The 24,447-nt window shown below is 45.1% G+C and overlaps 1 protein-coding gene across 4 annotated transcripts in view; it reads right to left on the bottom strand.

Moving 5' to 3' along the window:
• Window positions 1-4,117: 4,117 nt before the first annotated feature.
• PDGFB (platelet derived growth factor subunit B) overlaps window positions 4,118-24,447 on the bottom strand; it is a 43,097-nt gene continuing 22,767 nt past the window's right edge. For 2 of the 4 annotated variants that reach the window (XM_083400470.1, XM_083400467.1), the window contains exons 2-7: window positions 20,513-20,609; window positions 13,348-13,437; window positions 11,799-12,004; window positions 9,268-9,403; window positions 8,955-9,126; window positions 4,118-7,073 (exon numbers count right to left, since the gene is read on the bottom strand). In XM_083400470.1, the coding sequence (XP_083256596.1) occupies window positions 8,987-9,126; window positions 9,268-9,403; window positions 11,799-12,004; window positions 13,348-13,437; window positions 20,513-20,609 (669 nt within the window). In that variant the 3' untranslated portion in view covers window positions 4,118-7,073; window positions 8,955-8,986. The remainder of the gene's footprint in view (window positions 7,074-8,954; window positions 9,127-9,267; window positions 9,404-11,798; window positions 12,005-13,347; window positions 13,438-20,512; window positions 20,610-24,447) is intronic. The other 2 variants (XM_083400468.1, XM_083400469.1) reach the window with 2 other exon arrangements.

Genomic DNA, 24,447 nt, shown 5'->3' with positions numbered 1-24,447 from the left:
AACTTACATTTATTTCGTTTATTTAGTCATTAATAATGTTTCTATGTGGAATTTTTATTGCATTTCTATATCTGATTTTTATTTGTACTGTTTTCTCTTTTTTAATGTTTAAGAGTACATTTGGTTTTCCTGTTAATTATGCTGATTTATACGTGGTTCATTATTGTCTCAGATTCTTATTTGTAAAGTTTTAGTTTGATATTCTGTAATCTTCTCTTTGCTTATTGGAAATGCAAAGGGGTATAGAAATGATTTAAATTGCATTACAATAAATGGATAGTTGGTCCTTTTACAGGGAGAAAAGGAGATTCCGGCAACTACTGGTTAAATAGGCAAGTTGCAGAAGACATTGTTTGTACCCATCCATGCCCTAACTGCATTGTGGCATTGGCTGGCATGCAGGTGCCAGTGTGTGCAACCACTTCCCTTACTCATAGGAAGGAAAACAATGTGCCCTTCTGAACTCTGAGCTGCAGCTGTCTAGACAATGACTAAGGGAGGAATACGTTCGCTTTTGCAAAGCTTTGAAGGGTGTAAAGAGCGAAGGGGGAGAGGAATTTTCGGAACGGTACGAAGTGCATTAAAATTAAGGGCAAGATGAAAATGTTGTCCTCTGGGATTGCTAGACGGAGATCTGAGATGAGAAAGAATTTGCCAGCAGTGACATTTTGATTAGACTGAGAAATCCCCATGACTTATTCACAGTGCGTTCCAGGTAATCTTGTGGTTCCTTGCAAATTTATCAGGGGTTCCTAGATTAAATGTTTAGGGACAGGAGACCAGTGGTGTAGCTTGGGGGGTGCATGGGGGGCCGGCCGCACCGGGCGCAACATCTGGGGGTTAGGGTTAGGGGGCGCAAATCCACGGTTAGGGGCGCAAATCCACGGGTTAGGGGGCGTAAATTACTTGCCTTGCCCCGGGTGCTGACAACCCACGCTACGCCACTGCAGGAGACAAATTCCCCTAAAATACAATATGCACATCAGTGACTGGTGTTCCTCTTTGACACACAGTTGATGTGTTTTAGGGCAGACACAGTTTGTGAAGGCTTGTAGTGAAGCTCCTAGCGGCAGTGCTGTTTGAAAAACTATGATTTGCATTAGATTAGGAAGGGTTCCCAACTCCCACTTGTTTAATAATAACAGCAACATGGCTTTCCTCACATATTAGGCTGTTGAAATGAAGAAAACTAACCAGGTGTGGACTTCTGTGAGATAGACCTGTGGGCTCAGTTCACTTCTACAACTGAAAACATATTCCTAGGCTCAGACTAACCTTGATGGTTATGTTCTTTCTACCTCTGCTGTTGAAGGCAGTGTGTTTCTGAATAACAGGTGCTAGAAATTGTAAGAGAGGAGAGTCCTGTTGCACTCATGATCATAGAATTATAGAGTTGGAGGGGACCATAAGAGTCATCTAGTCCAACCCCCTTCAATACAGGAATCTTTTGCCCAGCGTGGGGCTTGAAGCCACAGCTGAGATGCTTTACCAGTTGAGCTTCCCACAGGCATGTTTGGCCACTGTGAGCACTGGATGCTTGGACCATATGGGCCACTGGCCTGATCCAGCAGGCTCTTCTTATGCTTTATGATTGTGCTCAGAGGCATCTTGTTCTTTTCCATTCCATATCTGTAATTTGCCATTTGCATCTGCCTCTGGTTTGTTGGGTCTTGAGGTTCTAATAAAGAAATTGAATTGGACCTGAGAAGTCTGCCCACCTGTGATTTAAGTCTTAATCAGCAGCTTTCGCCTTGTTCCTGGGACTGTTGCAGTTCTGAGGAATTCACCTTCCTCCACCGAAGTTATTTATAGACAAAAGGTTTGCAGAGCCACTGGTCTAGATTGCAGTAAGCCTAGGAATAACCATGGTTTGCTGGCTCTCATCATCCTTGTGAGCAGTGGTTGGTACAAAGTGAGGATATTTTACTCTGGAGTAATGAAGACTATAGTCCGTATAGTAAAAGCTATGGTCCGTATAGTAAAAGCTATGGTTTTCCCAGTAGTGATGTATGGAAGTGAGAGCTGGACCATAAAGAAGGCTGATCGCCGAAGAATTGACGCTTTTGAATTATGGTGCTGGAGGAGACTCTTGAGAGTCCCATGGACTGCAAGAAGATCAAACGCATCCATTCTTAAGGAAATCAGCCCTGAGTGCTCACTGGAAGGACAGATCGTGAAGCTGAGGCTCCAATACTTTGGCCACCTCATGAGAAGAGAAGACTCACTGGAAAAGACCCTGATGTTGGGAAAGATGGAGGGCGCAAGGAGAAGGGGACGACAGAGGACGAGATGGTTAGACAGTGTTCTCGAAGCTACAAACATGAATCTGACCAAACTGCGGGTGGCAGTGGAAGACAGAAGTGCCTGGCGTGCTCTGGTCCATGGGGTCACGAAGAGTCGGACATGACTGAACGACTAAACAACAACAACAATGAAGACTATACATTCCCTGAGAGGGAGCCACATTAGTCTATTACAGCAAAAACTAAAAGACTACGGGACTGTTTGAAAAACTATAACTGTATGATCTCAATTTATGTTAGGGTAAATACCTTGGATAATAAAGCAGTTTGCTGCCTACAGTAAGCACAATCTCAGTGCCACATCCATAAAACAGAACAATGATCCTACTTCCTAGAGACACTGCAATTTTAACAGTGACTGCAAAGCATATAAAGGTCCAGTTCATGGGTAACTCCAAACCAAACCATGGCTAAGTGTGAATGTGCAAGCTTTAGGGTACTCACCGAAAATATTGTGGCCACTTCACTTCTCCCCAGTCATCCTGCCACTGCGCTATTTGGAACTAAGTAATGGTTTGCCTTAGCATTAGGTTTATCTGCTTCAAACAAACCACAAGCGGTTAGGCAAGAACAAACCACATGCTGCAGCAATGGTTTGTTCTTAGCTTACTTCTTTTGGTTTGTCTGGGGGAGACCATTCATGAGCCCAGGTATGGATGTAACATGAAACTCAACCATAGTCTAGCTCTGGGTAGGGTGGCAATAGGACAAGCACAGGGGAGCGAAGATAAGTGGCTGTGATCTTTATTGTGAGTACCCACACACTACTCACACTTAGCCATGGTTTGGCTTGTTGTGAACTGAGCTTCTACATGCTTCGAAACCACTATTAACACTATGTAGTCCTTACAAAGTAGGAAGATCATTGTTATTACTTCCGTTTTATGGACGTGGCACTGAGACTGTGCGTTTAACAACAGAGTTTGAGATTTACCTTTCCTGCCTACTAATAACAAGGCTGAGACGCTGCCCGCTGGGCTGTACCAGTTTTAACAAGATGCCAGGCCCTGAACACTCAAGAGCAAATTGCCATTCCACCCACCACGATAGGATGTTGTTGCCTTTGCTCATGAAACCTTTGGGGCACACAGCAAACAGTGAGTCATCCCAGTTACAAGCGGAGTGACTCATCTTGTCTGAGCAAAGCTTGTCTACATTCAGCTGTGCGATGTACCTGTTTTAAATAGGGCAGTGCTTAAGTTCTCATAATGCATCTAGAATTTGAGTTTTATATAACATTACTAGCCATAACCATGTCTTACATGAGATCACTAACCATATCTGTCTGGTACAATATTATCTGGCATTTCTGCTCTCGGAATGTTGTTGGGCAACCCCTGCATTTTGAACATGTGATTACTTTGGGGGAATGGGTAAGAAAAAAGACAGGCAAATTTATTACGTCTGGATTTATGACCTCTAAAAAGTGTTTCTTTCTTCCAGGTTGTAGAGTCGGCCTTTTGGAAACTCCTCTCCCCACCCCTGTCAAATTCCCGCCACCTTGCTTTTAGCTGCTTTAAAACAAGAGACACAAAACCGCAGAATTTTTGAATTTAAGGTTTTTTTAAAACAACTTTAAATACAGTACTGAGTATAAATTAATTTTTACATAAAATGGGTGTGGAGAGAGAGACCTTGCCCTCCTTACAAATGAAAAAGATGCAGGAAAACAAATGGTCTTTTAAAGACAACGAGAAGTAAGATTGAATAGCAAGAAGTGTTCTTTAATGTCAGAGAGCAAGCTTTGGGTGTAAGGCGGGTAGACAGGCAGGAAATCTCTGTTGTTTCCATCAGCCTTAAAAAAAAAAATTAAAAAATTCCTGCTACTGGCCTCCTCCATGAAACTAGATTGAGAGACCACAGCCGTTGCTGTAAGCTTACTTCTTTTATTCGCCAGTAGTGCCTGACCATAGTGCCAACTGATCGTTTTGCAAGGTTTGATCGGCCCATAGTCTTGGTTTGCAAGGAGAAAAGTGGACCTACCCAATACAGCAGATCAGGGAGGGGAAAGCCCTCCAGATGGTTTTGTCCTACAACTCCTATGTTCCCTAACCATTGGCCATGTTGGCAGAACTGGTGGGAACTGGAGTGTTTCCCATTCCAGTATTAGGCAGTACAGGAACCTGCCTCTAGCACCTGAATCCAAGTACTCCATACAAATGCAATTCAAGGGGGAAACAGTCCCCCACCCCCTTGGACCCTTTGGATAACAGGATCTGAGGTATGGGGGCAATTGTGTGAGCCACAAGTTTTCTCTCTCCCCCCGCCCACCTCCTACAACTGAAGAGAATGGAAATACCAGACCCAGTTTGTCCCACGAGTTTGCAGTCAGTGTGCCTACCTTCCTACCAGTCTCCCGGTTTGTAGCCTTTTCCTCTTGTTCCATACAAATGAATGGAGCAAAACAGCTTAAGCCAGCCTTGCAGGAAAAGGAGGAAGACCTGGATTTTCAATCCAACCTGGTCATCAGGCAAATGTTGCGTTTCACATGCTTCCTATAAAAGTGACTCCAGGGGCAGGTTATTCCTTCCCTTTCCTTGTGCCAAACATTTGCACAGATACATCTTTTAGGTAGCGTTGTGTGACGTGTCTGTCTCTTTCTAACAAATGCATGTGACTGCCATGCTTCAACTCTTCATCCGGTCTACCTGAGACATGGCAGGAAATCTTTCCAAGCATTAAGGTCTATCCAAGGTGCCTTTTGCTGGGCTTAATCCAGCACAAAGACCAGAGAAATGGCAGAGGCAGAGAGCAGGGGAGAAGGAGGGACTTACCTTGCAAAATTTTATTCACACTCTATCCCAGCCTTTGCCAACCCGATGCCCTCCAGGCGGGGCTGATGGGAGTTGTAGTCCAAAACATCTGGAGGGCACCAGGTTGCCAAAGGCAGCTCTACCCATTTCCCCACTCATTATGTGGTTTTTTTTGCCCTTCTTTTGCAAGAGAATACAGAGAGGTAGGTGGAAAGTAGAAGTTATGAAGTCTTGTCCTTCTTTACTCTTTCCTCCAACACTTTAAAGATAAACAGGTGAGTGATCCTTTCTCTGACTCGGGAAAAGTGAACGTCTTTCCTTCTTATTTTACCTCCCCGCAGGCCCCTGCAATCGTTCCTGAAGATAGGCCACTCTTTCTCTCACACACAAAACCTTCAGAGGTTATTATTCTTTGGTGATCTGGAATGGCTTGTGAACCTTTAAAGAGATAACCGTTCCCAGCTTTGAAGAGACAAAATATAGGACAGCTGAGAAAAACAGAGAAGATTAAAAATAGCCAGTGGTTAAAGAGGGCCAGTTATCTCTGCTCAGCTTCTTTGCCTCCCCCACATACATCGGATGCTACTGACTGGCTCCTTGTCCAGGGACTCTGGTGGAACAGCACTGGAAACAGAGGATGAGATGCAAAGCACCACTTGGCACACAGGCGCAACTACGCAATGCATCGTGCGGTCTTTTATGGCTGTTGAAAGGCTTGGCACAGCTCCGTTTTCATCCGATCAGATGATGATCACCTGAGGTTATTAAGACGAGTTAGCATCTGCATATTCGTTGCTGTATCATAGGAGGTAATAACACTGCCTTGGAAACAGAGTCACCCACAAGGGACCTGTGATATGGGCTGGGCTGGTGGTAATCACAGAGTCATACCAATGATCTGCGCAACCCGTTGCTGTTTGACCCCTGATGAGCAGCAGCTCTCCAAAATACCAAGCAAAGGTCTCTTTCTCGGTCTGCACTGCTACTTGAGATCGCTTAAACAGAGGTGGCATTGATTGTCATTCGAAGAACATGCTCTAATACGGTTATTATGATTAACCTACCTGTCCCATTAAAATATAAAGCCTCTGAAAAGGGGACTGCAGGTTGGGTTGGGGCTCCAGTTTATCCAGTGGTGGTAATCCTCAGTTTACTGAATGCAAAGCCATTAAGAAAACCTCATAGCGAGTCATTCAAAAAAAGGGGGGGGGGTTTCAAATTCCAGCTGCAATAGGAGAGTAGCAACAGGATAAGTCAAGCCCTCCATAATCATGTGCAAAGAAGGCCTCTTTAACCCAAGCAGCTCCCTGGATGGGTGTGGGGAGGGCCAGCGGTTCCCTAGAGTACAGCTGCTCCATTCCTGTTCCCTGTCCCCACCCCCAGCTGGCAGCAGAAAGCGTCGTCGGACAAATGAATTTTGCTTTCATTGTTTCCATTCCCAGAGCATGGCATGTTTTAGTGGTTTTAAAAAATAAAACATATATATATATATATATACACACACACACATTAAAGATATCTAGTCAGACATCACGATAGAAGTCCTTAGTGCATTTGCTGTCACTGGTTGCCACTCTGACTGCCTTGACTTGCATCTGTTGCGCTGTAAGCTGCCTGAGCCCAGCTAACAGTCTGGGTGGGAGCAAGGAGGAAGAAAGAGGGTGGGTGGGTGTGTGGGTGTGTGGGGAAATCAAGCCTCCTCCTTCAAAAGGAGATCGGGGCCACCAAGTCTTTGCCCGTTTCCAGTGCGTTTGCTCCAGCAGGCAGTACATTGTCCATCCAAATGGCTGTGTTTTCTTTCTTCCGTTTATTTCCCACCCCGGTTTCTTCCTTTTGGGACAATGCTGAAATGCAATTAGGTGAGAAGTCGAAGGGTCAACTTTGGTGGGAGAACGTCCAGCGAGCAAGGGATCAGGAAGCACCATTGGCCGTCCAAAAGTAGCATTGAGGCGGATGGACGGAGAGAAACTCTGAGGACCCCATGGGGGCAATACAGCAAATATATTAAATAATAAACCTGGAAGAAAAGCAAACAGAAAAAGTCGGTTTAAGAGTCCACCATGTGCTCAGTTCATCCTAGTTATTCTTTATGATGATGTGCTATGCCCTGCCTACAAGAAGGTTCACAGCTAATAGGCTGCTACTCTATACAAACATACTTATCATCCAGTTTGCTTACTTTAGGTAAAGGTAAAGGTACCCCTGCCCGTACGGGCCAGTCTTGACAGACTCTAGGGTTGTGCGCCCATCTTACTCAAGAGGCCAGGGGCCAGCGCTGTCTGGAGACACTTCCAGGTCACGTGGCCAGCGTGACATCGCTGCTCTGGCGAGCCAGAGCCGCACACGGAACGCCGTTTACCTTCCCGCTGGTAAGCGGTCCCTATTTATCTACTTGCACCTCGAGAGTGCTTTCGAACTGCTAGGTTGGCAGGCGCTGGGACCGAACAATGGGAGCGCACCCCGCCGCGGGGATTCGAACCGCCGACCTTTCGATCGGCAAGCCCTAGGCGCTGAGGCTTTTACCCACAGCGCCACCTGCGTCCCTTTTGCTTACTTTAGTCTCAATCTAAAGTTCTAGTTTCTATAAAATTTGGGGTTTTTGCTTTTTGGAGGGGAAAACAGTGTGGTGGTAGGAAGAGTAGCTGGGGCGGTGGATGGAGTGCCATAGAATCATATAACTGTAGCGCTGGAATGGACGCAAGGGCCATCTAGTCCAACCCCCTGCAATGCAGGAACCTCACCTAAAGCATCCATGACAGATGGCCATCCAACCTCTGCTTAAAAACCTCCAAGGAAAGAGAGTCCACAACCTCCCTAGGGAGACTGTTCTAGGCACAAATGGGCATGCTCTTATTACGCTCTATTTAATCACGGAAAAGCCATTTTTGCTACACTTAGATCCATTTTTCTGTTCAGTCTTTCTCAACCTGGTGTCCTCCAGATAATTTGCACAACAACTCTCTCATCAGTCTCAGTCGGCATGGCCAATGGAAACATCTGGAGGGCAGCCGATTCAGGAAGTGCTCTATCCCATCTCAAGAAGCAAGCTGCCAGCCTGACAGACCAGTCTGTTTGTTCCTTGCCTTTGATTAGGTCTTCCCAATCAGCAGAACTATGCGTCTACTACACCTATTACGCCTTCCTTCCTGGACAGGTGACAGACCACTAAGCCTAATCAAAGCTGTGCACAGTCACAGTGCTCCTTGATAAGACAAATCCCAGGGGAGGAAATATTTATTCCTTGTCTCTTCCTCTCATTCTTTGGCTTCCTAACATGAATGGCAAATTAAGTTTGATTTCCATGTGACTCACAATGGAACAACGTTTTTAATGATTCTGAGCTACATGGGCTTGATGAGCCCAACCGTCTCCAACTGCTTGACAACGTTTGTTGTAAGAGGCAGATTTGCAAAGCTACTTGGGCACCTTCCATTGGTAAACATGCTGCCTGCTGGATAGTCTCACACTGAGACTACCACACTGTGCGCCTGATTGAAACTTACGCAGCAAAGTGGGTGTGTGAGTAACCAGCGACAGGCATGGAAGCTGCAAGGAGGAAACTTCCAATGGGTACATTAGCTGAAGTAGGCTTCCTCATGAGTAAACATTGTAGAAGGAGCTTTGCTACGGGACACGCAGGAAGTTGCCTTATACTAAGTCAGACCATTGACTCAGTTGTCAACACTGTCTCTTGGCTCTTCAGGATCTTTGGCCTACAAAGATGTGCTCTGTTGCTTTGCCACGGCCTCCCCTTGTGACAGAGCACAACTACTTTCTGTGTGAAACTGTCATTTTAATTCTGCTTCCAGCCGATTGCCTGTGCAAAAGCACAAGTGGTGTTCTTGCGACAGAGGTTCCTGTGCATTCACAACATGGCAGCTGTGTTTGTCGCAGTTACCTGACATTTGCACTTTTGCCCGCCGGCATCTTCTATGCTGGGAAGATTTCTTTCAGGGCCTTCTTATCGTGCACATGCTTGAACTTCCGATGCTTTCTCTTTTGTGGTGGCAACCGGTGCGCTTGTGCCCTTGCTGGAAGAGAAGCCCGAGTGCTCAGGGGCGGCCCACCTGCTAGGAAAGGAAGGCGCATGAAATACACACTGGCAGGCAGCAGCTCATGGAGATTGCTAATCAAATTCTTCTCTTCCCAAACACCTTCCCTGACGTTACTTCTGACTCTTCCCCACCCACCCAACCCTCTGCAATGCTCACCTCTATGCTCTCGTGAGTTTGGCCGGCTGAACACTCTGGGTGATACTGCTTCACATCGACATTCCAGGTGGTCTTCCAAGGCCACAATGGCTTTATTAAAGACTGGTTTCTTTCGGACAATTTCAATCTTATTTACCTATTGGAAGAGATTAAAAACAACACAAATCTGTCATGTGTGTATATATAAAATATTAACTTCAGATCCACCAGCACCATTGATGTTATATATTTATATACATTTTGAAGCCCTTTGCAGCTTATGTGAAATACGGATACAGCAAAGTTCTTAATAAGTACCAAAATCACTTTCTTGGGCCTTCAGGATCATTTTTCTGAAACCAACCCAGTAATCATGAAAGTGCATTGTGAGATGCACCATGATCTAGGAATTGTCAAGCTTGCCATGTCGGATCCTATAATCAGGATAAGTTGGGTCCACAGGAATGGAAGAGACGGAGAGTGCATTCAGCCCAACCTCTTTGAAACAACGGCCACCCATCCATCTGTGCCTGCCCACCTGCCACATTGTGTTTCACAAGTGCAGAGCAGGTGCGTTGCAAAATGATATCTGCACAGCGAATAGGTCCATGTCACTCCAGATAGCTGTAGCATTGCTGCTGCTTGCTAGGAGCAGAATGGGGCAGGGCAACAGCAGTGTGCACAAGTGCAGCAGCATTTGCACCTGCAGCCGGCAACAGGATACTTCCCTGCCCTCGCTGCCCCTCTGCAGCGCTTCATCACAGTCCTGGTGCATGGCAGCACCACTGCAGACAGGAAGGTGGCACTTGTGCTTTTCCCCCCTAGAAAAATAGGTGCCGGTACTCACCATGAAGTTGTTAAAGTAAGTGCCAAACTTTTTAACAACAACAACAAAAGAGGTGCCGGTACTGCATGCCCTTGAGTGCCCCCTAAAAAACACCCAAGCACTGGTGGCACTCAATTCATGTGCCACAACTGATTATAGGACCAGGGAGTCCAAGTAATAACTGCTGCTTACATCTGGAAGAGATGGTAACTCTGCTGAAGGCAATTGGAAGTTACCCCTGAGCATAGAGCTGTTTCCTGCCTGAAGGCTTCACCACGACCATTTTTTCTCTTAATGCACACGTCAGGACACATGCTTCTGGCTAGACAAACATTTCCAACCAAACAATGCAGGCACCTCTATTTTCAGAGGAAGCATTTCCAGGTCACATTTTCTTGGCTGCCCTTTGACCTCTTGTTTGCTTTTTTCCCCACGAAAACAACTCCCTCTGCTGCTCTCTTCTCCCTCCCCGCGGCCTCATTTCATTCTCTCTATTCAGTGTGACTTTCTAGAGAAAGGAATTTCCTGGCAAATGTATGGTGTAATATCTTCCCACCCCCGTGCCTTCATACTATGGAAGACCCCTGGAATCCTCCCTCATGCATAGGTCAAGCAAGGGGATTTGCATTGTATTTTTAAATGATTTTTAAAGTCATTTGTCTGGGAGGAAGTGCAAAGATCACTTCTTGGCTGGATATTTAGCAGGATCAGAATGAGAGGTCAGATGGCAGGTATCCGCTTACAGCACATCCAGACAAGAGAATGAGGAGGAGCTGCTGGCTTAATGGAGTATTTGCTGGAAGAGCAAGTGCACTGGCATGGTAAAGAAGAACAGGTCAGCATCTTCAGATCTCCCGGTACTACCCTTAAAGGGTAAAGGTAAAGGGACCCCTGACCATTAGGTCCAGTCGTGACCGACTCTGGGGTTGCGGCGCTCATCTCGCTTTATTGGCCAAGGGAGCCGGTGTACAGCTTCCGGGTCACGTGGCCAGCATGACTAAGCCGCTTTTGGCGAACCAGAGCAGTGCACAGAAACACTGTTTACCTTCCCGCCAGAGCGGTACCTATTTATCTACTTGCACTTTGACGTGCTTTTGAACTGCTAGGTGGGCAGGAGCAGGGACCGAGCAACGGGAGCTCACCCCATCGCAGGGATTCAAACCACTGACCTTCTGATTGGCAAGTCCTAGGCTCTGTGGTTTAACCAACAGTGCCACCCGTGTCCCAGTGCTACCCTTAGCTGTGAGTTTTAAGGTTTTTTTCAATAGTCCTATTAAGTCATTCCCCCTCACGTGTATTAAATGATTAGAAACAAAGGCATGCACTGCAATTCTACGTGTGCTGCTTACTTGCTAGGTAAGTTCCACTTACTAACTCACAAAGTAAGTTCCATGGTGTCAAATGGTACCTTCTCCCTAGTAAGTGTGCTCTAAGGTGGCAGCCTTAAAATCTACACTTCTGCCTTGATATAAAGGCCGCAGGAAGGAGCCTTTTGCATTATTACAAAGATGCATCATGTTACACATTTTCCCGTCTTCGTGGGATGAAAAGTTCCAGGGCCAGTGCTACTGGATTTAGTTTCCTTTAGCACTGGAGACTCACTTTAGCAAGAAATATGCAAGAAGAGCATAATGAAAGTACAAAGACAACACTTTCAGCAGGCTGTTGCTTCCCCATATAAACTTCACTCCCCCGCCTCCCAAAGCAGGCCTTTGTCTTTGTCTACCTGGATGTGGCGCTCACGGACCCGCGTGGCGCGGCACTGCATGTTTCGGGTGTTGCAGCAGCCTGTGCACCGCTGCACTTCCACGCATGGCGGCCACACCAGGAAGTTGGCGTTGGTGGGATCCACCATGGTCCGGGAGATTTCAAAGACTTCTGTCCGTGTCTTGCACTCTGCAATTACTGCTGGCTCCACAGCTTCTCCTCCAACTGGAAAGATCCAATAAGAAAAGCTATTGGCTTAATCAACAAGGACTATATTCTTCCCTATTCCATTCAACTGCCTGTCCAGTTTTAATGGGTATCTCATATTACCCACATCATCATCTGTGGAATCATGAGCACTGTTGCACTGACATATTGGCCTTGTGTGAGATGGCAGGGCTATAGACAGATGAAAATCCAAATTCATGTTTATGGTGAAAAGTGTGGGGAAACTGTGGGTGATTTCTCACACATCCTTAGAAGCTACTAGGAGCCTTGGTAAGTCTCTTGCAATTGTCAAAGAGTGGAGGTTATTTCAGGCAACACAGAACTGCATCGTTCTTCAAGCCCGTGATATTTGTCCCTCTGCACTGAACACCTGGATTGCTCAGTTGGTTAGAGCATGGTGCTAATAACACCAAGGTGGCAAGTTCAATCCCCATATGGGACAGCTGCATATTCCTGAATTGCAGGGGGTTAGACTAGATGATCCTCAGGGCCCTTTCCAACTTTACAATTCTATGAAAACTCCTTAAAAACACAATCACCAATACCCTGTTTCTGTTTCATTCCAACTGCAGAACTTCAGGTTTTTCCATTGCAGAATCTGAGTGTTGAGCTTTCTTTTAAGGAATTAGAATCTCAGGGGTTGTATCCAACTTAGCTGCACTCAGAGCAGACACATTGAAATTACTGGACCTAAGTTCATAATGCCCATTATTTATTATATTTCTTTCCTGCACTGCCTCCCAAAGCAATTCAGAGCAACAAACAATGTGTCTGCTCTGAGTGTGATGAATGCTGGACACCACCCCATATCTCTCAGCTAAATTCCCAAAGTCAGAGAAACAGGGTGGTAGTCAACTAAAGTTTTACTCAGAGTAGACACATGGAAATGAATGGGCCTAACCCGGCCATGTCCATCAATTTCAATGGGTCTACTCTGAGTAAAGCTTTGTTGGCCCTCACCCACAACTTTAGGAGTTGACCTCAAGCATGTAGCCTTACGTCTCTGGAAATGCAACACCAAATGAATACTATCCCGTGTAAAAGGTATCTGTTTTATCTAACCACATTTGTAACCCTGTCCTTCTTCACAACAACCCTGTGAAGTAGGTGAGGCAGAAAGGGACTGGAACTCAACTTTTCCAGCTCCTAGTGCAACACAATCTACTACACCAAGCTGGCTTTGATGGGATGGCACCTAAAGTTATAAGAAAGCTCACAAAGCTGTCATATTACCTGAAGAGAAAGACACAGTGATACACATTTGGTTCATGGTGTCTACAGTGCCAGCCTTGTGCTTAAATTCCCTCACATAGATTAGATATGTCATGACTGCAACTTACCTAGACTTCGTCTCCCTCGGAGAAAAGAAACAGGATTTTGACCAGGATGTATTCTGGTAGTATTCAGGTATGAAGCGGAGTTATCTTCTTCTGCAAAAGAAAACACACACACATAAACTGTAATTGACAGTAATGCAGTGGAAAGGTTACATTATCAAAGTATGTACATGGAGATAAACATAATTTAAAAGGAGGAGACAGGAGAGACGCTAGTTCAGGTAAATTACTACTCTGTCTCCTTAGGGTAATCATTAGGAAGGTTAATGAGGGTTAATTGCAATGAGTGTAGTTCTGGGTGTGTAGGATAGTTCATACGCTTTCCAGTAAAACCTCCATAAACTGCAGCCTCTCTCCCAACCAACCAAATGTATATAAATTGGTTTATTTTCCAGAGACTTGCTGAGTCTCCATGCTTTATTCTGTATATTTGCCAATCACACACAGAGAGAACGAGCATGAAAGTGCAGGGAGCAAAGATAAATCTTAGAAAGGCAATAGAAATGTAAAGGAACTTGATCAGGGGCCACAAGGAAGACGCACAGTCACGCCAAGCAAGGAATCTCTACCTCTTCAATAATGGGATTCTTTTATAAACGTAACCCTGCAAATGTACATTGCAGTTGTCAGAAAGACAAGAAACATAGCTTTAAAAAATAAATAAAAGTAAAGATAAAGCTAGCTGTTGGATAGCTCAGTTGGTAGAGCACTAGACTCTTAATCTCAGAGTTGTGGGGTTCAGAGTTGTGGGCAAAAGATTGCAGGGGGTTGGGCTGGATCACCATCATAGTGCCTTCCAACTCTACTATTCTATGATTTTGTTATTCTATTAGGAATCCACATTCTGTACCAGATGCCAACTTTCACAAAATTGGGATTGTGGCAAATAAACAGCTTTAAGAGTATGCATATCTCAGCAGCATACCCTTGAATGGTTGAAATGGAAAATGCTACTCATTTCATGTGAACATGGTGTAATTCACAGAGCAGCAGTGAGCAAGCCCCAAGCCACTTCCATGGAATTAAGTAACAAGCAGTGTGCCAAAGACGTTAACTTTAAAATATATTTCTCTACATTCCAGGAAACGTGTTTTTAAAATATTTGGAGATGTTATCGGGTAGCAGAATTTTAATGTTACACCATATCTACCTCCCAAATTACTAAGATTTTTTCCCTCCAGCATTCCAAAATACCATGCATGTTACTTGTTTTGTAAATTGTTCTACAGCAATTCCCCCAGTCTTTCTCTGCCTGGGAAAAAAAGGGCTTTTGCGCAAAATGGAGAGTGGAGAGTAGCTGGAGAGCAACCTACAGACTGAATCGCAACAAAGACCAGTCAAAGATTGCAGCCTCTAAATAAGGGAGCACCTATTGTGCCATCCGAAAGAGCAACACAAAAACTTCAACAAACCTGTAACATATAGTGGAAAAACCATATTCCGTACCTACTGTACAGGTGCAGCTGGGACTATGCAAAGTATAGCACAACCCAGAATGGGTTGACTGGCAGCAACTCTCAGATCTTTTACATCATCTGCTATTTTATTCTTTTGAGTGGAGGGGGGGGGGCTAGGGTTTGAACCTGGGACCCTTTGCATGCTAAGCATGCGCTCCACAAATGAGGTATGCAGTTCCTCCCATCTCACTGGCTCACAGAGTAAGAAAACCATATGCTAGTTTTTTTTAAAAATATATTCACAAAATATAGAACTGAAGAATAAAAGAAAAAAGGAAAGAAACAGAAGAATAAAAGGGGGGAGGATAGATACATTACATCCATCCATAATTCTATTCCATCTATTTCCTGTCCATCCTTCCATGACTCCCTAAAGTTTTCCATTCCTGCTGCATATTCTTCCTAACTATTTAAACATTCAAATTCTTCTCATTATAAACTATAACTGCTGAGTTTACTCCAAACTGACTAAAGTTCTAACATTTTCACAATGTTTTTAAGGTAGTCTACAAATGGCTTCCATTCCTCTTTAAAACTTTTCTCTTCTTGCTCTCTAATTTTGGTGGTTAAGCTTGCTAATTCTGGATATTCCATTCATTTCATCTGCAGCTCCTTCTTTGTAGGTACTACTCTCTTTGTGCATATAGGATTCTCGCTGCTGTAGTGGTATACATGAATAAACTTACTAGTTTACTTGGTACCTCGGACCTCATTATTCCTAACACAAGCATATGTTAAATTTTAGGCTCTGAGGGTAGCCTACAAGAGATGGAAAGGCCTGCCAGCTTTCAATTCAGTTCCCTATGAGCACACCCATGTGTTTTCCCATAGGAAATGCTGGATAGAGCAATTCCCGTCACACCTCCTAGACTTTCCCTGGAGCTACCAGTCCCTCTAGAGTCTAGAACAATGGCAATTTTTGATGATAGATCCTGCTCAGCTGCAGGTCTTTCCTTGTTTGAACTACTCGCTTTGTAAGGGGAATCAGGACAGGTGCCAATATTATGGGATTCATGCGGATTGTGAGGCTCAGGGAACTGATGGCCTGTGTTTGTCTATGGAACACAGAATGAAAACAAGCTTTCCACACACACACACACCACCAGCAGACATCTTTATGGCCAAACAAACCGCAGCCACAAATTTTCTACATGGGATTCAACATCAGTATCCCAGGGGATGGTGTGAAGGGGCATGAGATTAACCACCTTGCAGAAGCTAAGCAGGTCAGGGTCTGGTGGGTGCTTGAATGAGAAACCTCCTGGGAACTACATGCATACGGCTTTGGGTTATGTGACGTAAGAAAGGAAGGGATATAAATAAAACAAATATTTCTCTCCCTCTCTCGCAATACTAGAATTTGAGGACAGCCAATGAAATTAAACGTTGGGAGATGCAAGACAGACAAAAGAAAGTACTTTCACAGAGCACATCCTTAAACTATGGAACTCGCTCCCACAAGAAATTTGGATGACTTTAAAAGAGGGTTATAGGGATGCGGGTGGTGCTGTGGGTTAAACCACAGAGCCTAGGACTTGCTGATCAGAAGGTCAGCGGTTCGAATCCCCACGACGGGGTGAGCTCCCGTTGCTCGGTCCCTGCTCCTGCCAACCTAGCAGTTTGAAAGCACACCAGTGCAAGTAGATAAATAGGTACTGCTCTGGTGGGAAGGTAAACGGCATTTCCGTGCGCTGCTCTGGTTCGCCAGAAGCAGCTTAGTCGTGCTGGCCACATGACCCAGAAGCTGTACGCCGGCTCCCTTGGCCAATAAAGCGAGATGAGCGCCGCAACCCCAGAGTCGGCCACGACTGGACCTAATGGTCAGGGGTCCCTTTACCTTTACCTAAAAGAGGGTTGGACAAATGCATGAAGGAGACAAATGCATAGGTTCTGCTGCACTGTCAGAGGCAGTGCGAATCACAAGTGGGGCAAGTGCTGATGTGCTTTCGGGCTTCCCACAGGCAACACCCCACTTCCCAAGGGAATGTGAAAGATTAGTCACTGGAACAAAACTGTATCTCTTATTCATGTGTTAGGGCCTGCTAGGCTCTTCCCTGACCCTCTTCCATCCCCCGTTCTCTGGAATTTTATCAGGCTAGGGTGGGGGCTGCATTTGCGCAAAGGTTAAACAGACAAGGAAAAAATAGCCGCGCTGTTGACTTGAAACAAATCTTCTATTGAAAAACAGAGTTCTCCCCTCGACCCCACCCCCCCCTTCCCCCAAGGGTACCCTTCGCCTCAATATATGGGCAGTGCAGCTACTACTGATGGGGAGAGCACGCCCAGCCTTGGAAAAGCCAGTGCTGCTAATTTTGGAAGCCATGCTATTGTACGGCTTTGTGGAATCCAAGTTGGGGGGGGGGAGAGACTAGCCGCTTTTCTCTAAGGGAAACAATAGCAGAGCACAGCTGGTGCCCTCCCTCTGCCTTTCCCTCCTCCCCTCTCGGGCATTTTTGAAAGGGAGCGGGAATGCTTTTGAGAGCGCGCCAGTGGTCCGACTGGCATAGGAAACAAAAGCAGGAAATTCTGTTCCCCCGTAGATAGTGTCTCGGCAAAGATTACAAAGCTACAAACAGTCAAACACAAGAGAGAAGGCCGGGGGCTGGGAGGGGGGCAGGTGGCGGGCAGGCAGGACAGGCGGGAGCAAAAAGGCTATAGCAGAATGGAATTCACTCTGAAGAAAACGTTTATAAATACATTCCAGGGCCAACCCGGTGGCCATGACGTGTGCTCACATTCCTGCACGTGCCAAAAACCTCCTCAGTCCGGCCGCTGCTGGGTGACCTCAGTCATGTGGGCAGGTATCCCCAGAGCCCCACCACAAAGCCAGGAAAAAAAAAATCCATTATCCAGGCACCATGATAAAGCAGCAAATCTGCTCCCTTCCAGCTGCCTTATGCTGCTCATTTCTTCTTTCCACAGGGGAGAAAAGAGCAGGATTCTAAAAATGAGACAGGGCAGCTCCAACCCCTTCACTATGAATCATGGAAGGCTATAGATTTTTCTAGTGAAGAAACTGATGTAGTTCCCAGACTCCTGGAGACCTTTGCCCTAATCTAAAAGAAACACAGTGTGGGGTTTGTTTGTTTTTGTGTGTGTGTGTTGTTGTTGTTTTTAAGTGCTAATAATAATTCTGGAGGGAAAGGAGAAATCTTGTTAAAAATAAAAACAGAGCTATTCATTAGCTAGCTGAGCCTTGAGGGTATTTCTTAATGTTCCTTTGCACCTCCTGTATATCCACTTCACGCCTTCAGTAGGGCTCTCGCCTCCACATAAGAGTGCTTAGAACTGCAGCCTTCCCTGCCTGTACGCCAGATAGCACTTCATTAATCCTAGCAACCACCTTTTGTGGAAGCCCAACTTTATTATTCACAGATTACTGATTAGAAAAGTGAAGCAGATCACATCCGCACCATGCATATAAAGCTCATGGCTTCCCCCAAAGAATCATGGGAACTGTACTTTGTTAAGGGTGCTGGAAATTGCAGTTGTGTGAGGGGTACACTACAGTTCCCAGGGTTCTTTGGGGGAAGCCTCTTGCTTTAAATGTGTGGTATGGATGTGATCGTGATCAGGAGCAGTTGCTGGAAACTGCAGGCGTGGGTGAGGGCTCTTGCACTTTTGTTTGTGGGCTTTCCACAGGCATTGGCTGGCCGCTGTGAGAACAGGTTGCTAGACTAGATGGGTCAGTGACCTGACCCAATAGGCTCTTCTTACATTCTGCAAAATACTTGGGTTCCCTAAGGCCCTTCTAGCAAGTCCACAGCTGAGGCTAATATTAAATTTAAGATTTCTTGGCTCACAGCTCATGCTCTTGGCTGCTCTCCTACAGCAGCTATGAAGGCATGGAAGAGAAGGAGACAGGCAATGAAAAGAAAGAAAGAAAGAAAGAAAGAAAGAAAGAAAGAAAGAAAGAAAGAAAGAAAGAGGGAGCATGCCGGCCGGTGGAGGTGGCATCAGTGTGGCGTTTGTTCAAAAGAGCCACATAGCAACAGCTATATTTGTTAAGTCTGCATGAGCCATATTTTATTCAATAGGTTACATGTTAAGCTGTGTTTCAAAATGTTTATCTCTAAGAGAGGTATGTTTTATTACACTTGCCGCCCTATTAAACGTTTCCTTGATCTAGATTTGCCTTTGGCAATTCCTAGTGAATACTGTTGAGCTAAAGTTTCTCAGAAAACAGAAGGGGGGGGGGGGAGGAAGAGAAGAGTTCAGCAGCTAGGAGCCAGGACTCCTCTGCTGTTACATGCCACAATATTTCCATGTATACAGTCATCATGCAAAGTAAGTTCCCAGAGGAGTTTTCTTTCTTTCTTTCCTTTTTTATTTTTTGCAACTGTGCTAATCCTTTAGCAAAGGGCAGCTTCAAACATTACATAATTTACAGGAACGCTGCATTGGCACCAAACATATGTGAGAGCTTCATGCATTTTTACTGCCAAGCACACATGTGGGAGGGAGCTGTGATGGGTCCCCACTCCCCACCTCTCATACACTTGGAGTACCTTGGGCATGTAGCCATCTCACATAATACATTGTACATGAGGTATAATGGGCTGAAAAGGGCATATATCCCATAGCGCCCTAGGTCCGGTTCCACCTCCTGCTCAGACTTGTCTGCCAGCAGTGGAGCTGTCTCCTCTTCTGCTTTCCATATAGATTGTGCTGCAACTAGCATAATCTTCCTAGAGTTCCCAGGCTTCTTGCAGGACTTCCAGCTGGTAGAATTACATTCCTGCCACTATCTCAAGGGGGCTGCAGCTCATCCTCACTTGTGGCTCTGGACTGGAGGAATGCATGGCTCTATGAAAGGGCCACATGTGTTTTCCTGTTTTATTTCTTTCACCGCTTGAGATGATGGACAAGTAGGATGAGGAAACAGTGTCTGGATCAGTTGCATGGAAGGTAAGACTTTGATCCCAGTCATTTATTTGCCCATACACTCAACCTTTCCATTTTTTGTCCCATGCACCCAACCTTAGGGGAAGGGCTGTACCTCAGCGGTAGAGAATCTGCCTTGCATGCAGAAGCTCCCAAATTCAATCCCCAGCAATTCCAAATGGGAGATCCTCCTGCCTGAAACCCTGGGAGCCACTGCCAATCAGTGTATACAATGCTGAGCTAGACGGACTAATGGCCTGAGTCATAAGCCAGCTTCCTATGTCCCCCATTTTTGTTGTTTCCATCGTGCACATTTCCTAGGAGATCCACTGCGCATAGATCAGATGCCCAGGACAGAGATATAAGCAGGGTATGCAACTGTCCTGTGGATAAGTTGCCACACCCTCACTTTGTGAGCTGTGTGGAAAGGGATTCAGCAACCCAGACGGAGTTAGCAGTCTTAAATTAAGGTAGTGTAAATGATCCACAGACACACTGGGGAAAAAATGTGAGCAGGAATTGGGAAGATGCATGGGATAGTCTTGTCCTCCTATTCACTGACACATTTTGCAGTCCATTCGCCCTCATGCATTTGGTGGGCATGGGAAGGGGCTCAGACTGTGGCCACAACAGATGTGAGCAGGATGGCTTGATCTGAATGCCCTTATTTGTATACAAAACAATATTCTACAACACAACGTATTTCTTATCTGGAGTGAGTGCCCACAGTGGCATCTTGTTGGGTGATATATACATTTGTTCTTGTCTTACTGTTGCTTTTGACTGGGGGTTAAGGAAGAGAAGCATTCAGTGTTGAGGAGATTTACCTACGGAGTCTATCCGAAGGACCTGCTGAAGGTCTCTGATGGAGCGCAACGAGCTGTCACTCAGCAATTCATATATCTCTTCAGGGATGGGGTCTCCCTGCCAAAGAATAAAGAGAAAGAGAGAGAATAACTGTTAGGGTACTGTAGGTGCCATGTGCCAGTTTTGTACCAGCTACTTCACATGTATCACATGTATCACAGAGAGAGGGACGACGAGACAAAATGTGCACAAGATTGTTCTAAACGGTGGAATCAGAAACTTCAGAGGGTCCAGCAGCCATGAAAAAAATCCCTCTCTTTCTACAGTGTGACACTTGATGACTTGTACAATCACATGCCAATGAATTAAGAGCAGTCTGTTAACAGGCAAATCATCTGGAAAAGCTTTTTGCAGTGCCATCCTATGCATGTGCATGAAAGTCCACTTGCTTACTCTCTTGTAAGTTCCATTTTCCAGCCTTAATGTACACCTTTCTAGTGTCTTTCAAAGGAAAAACCTTATTATACGCCCCCTTGCTATCAAGTTAACTGTTTGAAGATGTTCTCCAGGTGCTTTTTGTCAACCCTTGCTGATTTTATAGTGTTGACCCAGTATATGGAGGCTATGAGAACTGTTAAAACTTAAAGCGCAGAAACGGATGTTGATTTTTCTTTGACAGCTTGATTTCTTCTTTTTGCTTCAAACAAACCATGAGTTTATAACCAAGGTTTGCTCTTGGTTTGCCACTCATTGTTTGCCTGGGAGGAACAAAACAGATGCCCAGGTTTGTAACACCAAATGAAACCATAGCTCAATGTAGCACGGGAGGAGTGCGGTCACCACAATCTTTGACCTTGAAACTTGCATTTTGTTTGTTCATGCTAAGCCATAGTTTGGTTTAGCATTAGATATGAACTGGGCAATTATTCTCACATGCAACAGCCTATAGGTGTTTCTATATATTGGATCTCCATATAGAACAGATATGTTCTGTAGAACAAATGTTATGTGTGGGGCAGACACCAAAAGCATATGGGTCACATTCACAACTTGAGATAGTTCACATAGCACAAAACGGAAATCCGCATGAGGCCAACATGAGATATGCTAATTCTGTACTTTGTGTATTCAGTAACTTTGCAGCAGGGATTAGGCAAGAAGGAGATTAAGCAGGGGATGGACATGGGTAATTGATCTAGGTTTTCAAGGAGAGATTACCTACATCGATCCAGTATTTAGTTACAATTGTGCCAAGTGTTTGCCAAGATGTTGTTACACACACATAAGCACACAAAAATCTCCAGGGCAGACTTTTGGAATCCGTGAGTTGAAACACAAGTAAAGTTATGATGAAAGGGGGGCAATTCAGTCCCTCCCCCAACATTTGTGTGCACATGTAGCCTCTTCAAATACACTGGACACAATTCACCATGAGGTTCTCCTGCACAAGCTCAAACTGAAATGAACAGGAGCTATGCAAGAACATGGAAGTGCTTTTCACTGGGTCCCATTAATTTCAGTTAGGGCTTGTACTGGTGGATTGTGGCCATTGTGAAATAAAACGCTCTGGGTTGTATCTGATTTAAGCCATATTCAGAGTGGACCCATTGAAATGAATAGATTTTTGTTATGACTAGCTTATCCCAGTGTTTCTACGCTATCATTCAATCAGATATAACCCTCTGTATCCATAGAAACTTTCCTTATGTAGAGCCAGACCATTAATCGCTCAGGTCTGTACATTGACTGGCAGCAGCTATCCAAAGTTTCAGACAGGTGTCTTTTTGGGACTTGATCCCAAGACCTTTTGCACGAGGTGCCTGTGCTTTTCCAGTGAACTGCACTCTTTTCTTTTCGCTATCAAAGTAACAGTTTTTCATTAAAATATGCACAAAATTAATTGCAACCTTTTATTAAATGATAGGGTCATCCGTGCGTCGTCCCCCCCTCCCCGCTTTTCAATATATAATCCCCCTAAAGTTAAAAGCCCAACCCTGGCTGCCTAATATTGCATCAGCTCTAGTTAAAGCCAAACTGCATAAACAATAAGGAAAAATACTGCTCCATAAATGTTTCTTCATGGCTCATTGTGCTCCCTATTGTCTTTTGTGACGGGGGGGGGGGGGGAGATTGTGCTACAACTGTTGAACTGGGATGTGAATTGTAAGGATTTGTTGCTGCAGCCTGGAGGGACATACCATGTGGATTAAACAGATTTTGCACAGTACTTTGCGGTTCAAAATTGAACTCCACAGAATCATGAAATACAACAATTATATGGTGTTTATTTGGATACAACCATATTCCCAGCCCAAGACTACTTTCCCATAGCTTGCCTGTATGATCAGGGATACATATAACATCAGGTCTGGAAGAGAACAGAAATCAGGTATATCAGGCATGATCCTTCACAGACCTGTTCCAACTTCACAGAGACCAGCAGTACCGGTATTCCAAATAACAAACACTTGTTTGCATGTGCAAAGTACCCCAGGATCTTTCACAAACATTGAACTTTACACTTTTCTATGCTACACAAGCATGCACACGCACACGGACACAGACAACTTCTGACCACATTCAAGTCATGGTTGGATTGCCAAGCATTTGAGACTGCATATTCTTCTATATACCAGAGTTATGCAGACTGCACTATTTTGCAGGTTTAAGGTGCAACAGAAATATGTTAAGGGCTTCACATTAGCTGGAAGGGTGGGTGGGAGGTTTCCCTCTTTTCAGCGGGATCAGGGGTCTTTTGGTCAACAGTGACAGCAGACACTCCAGAAAAGGGAACTTTTTAAAAAAGCAATGAGTTTGAAAAAGGACCAGGTACTATTGAGATACTATCAAGACCAGTGTGGTGTAGCAGTTTGAAAGCACACCAGTGCAAGTAGATAAATAGGTACTGTTGCAGCGGGAAGGTAAACAACGCTTCCATGCGCTCTGGTTTCTGCTGCAGTGTCCCATTGCACCAGAAGCAGTTTAGTCATGCTGGCCACATGACCCAGAAAGCTGTCTGTGGACAAACACCGGCTCCCTCGGCCTGAAAAGCGAGATGAGCGCCGCACCCCATAGTTGCCTTTGACTGGACTTAACCATCCAAGGGTCATTTACCTTTTATTTACCTAGCAGAGTGTTGAACTAGGGCCTGGGAGATCAGGGATCAAATCCCCACACAACCATGAAAAATGACACCACACACACACACACACAAACAACAACAAGTATATGGCAGGCTGACAAACAAGGTGATGGCGGACGACCATCACCTGAACAACTTAGGAGATATTTTGACCCTAAGACTAGGAAGCTTTGTAATGGTGAGGAGATAATGAACATGTATCTATTTTTGGGATTATGCTAGTAAGTCAGACAATTTGCTGCGTATTTGTGGGTTTGTTTGTGTTATCTATATCTGCAGGAGGATCATGGCAATGAAGAGCCAGCCCTCACTTACAAACAAGTTAAAACATCCTGGCTTCCCACAAAAGAACCCAGGGAGTAAAGTACTGAGAATTTTCTGTAGGAAATCTCTGGTCCTGCAGAAAAGCCCACAGTTCCTAAGATTCCCCAGGGGAAAGAGAATAACTGTTAAGGCAGTTGGCAGTGGGGCAGATATGTCCAGAGAACACACATCTCCCTCCGGAATCAGTAGCTGGGGGAAATAGCACGAGTGATATCATGGTGAAATACTGCATATCCTGCTCTCAACACCCCATTGGTGTGCTTAACCAGGGAAAACAGATAAACAGAAACATGTAGAAAGTGTTGCACCTGCCAGGAAAAGCAGTTGTGACTTAATAGAGCAATTACTTGGATGACTCTGGTGCTTCCTGATACTTAATACATGGAATACAGAACTTTATTTTAAACTCAGGAACCTCCGAGACATGAGCAAACGCTGAAGGGCTACTGAGAAGTGCAATACGCTCCTGTGAGAACAGGGGAGGAAGGA

This window comes from Podarcis tiliguerta (assembly GCF_965153285.1).
Source record: "Podarcis tiliguerta genome assembly, chromosome: 10".
NCBI lineage: Eukaryota > Metazoa > Chordata > Lepidosauria > Squamata > Lacertidae > Podarcis > Podarcis tiliguerta.
Note: the sequence above shows the minus strand (reverse complement) of the source record. Positions and strands in the feature narration are given on the sequence as shown.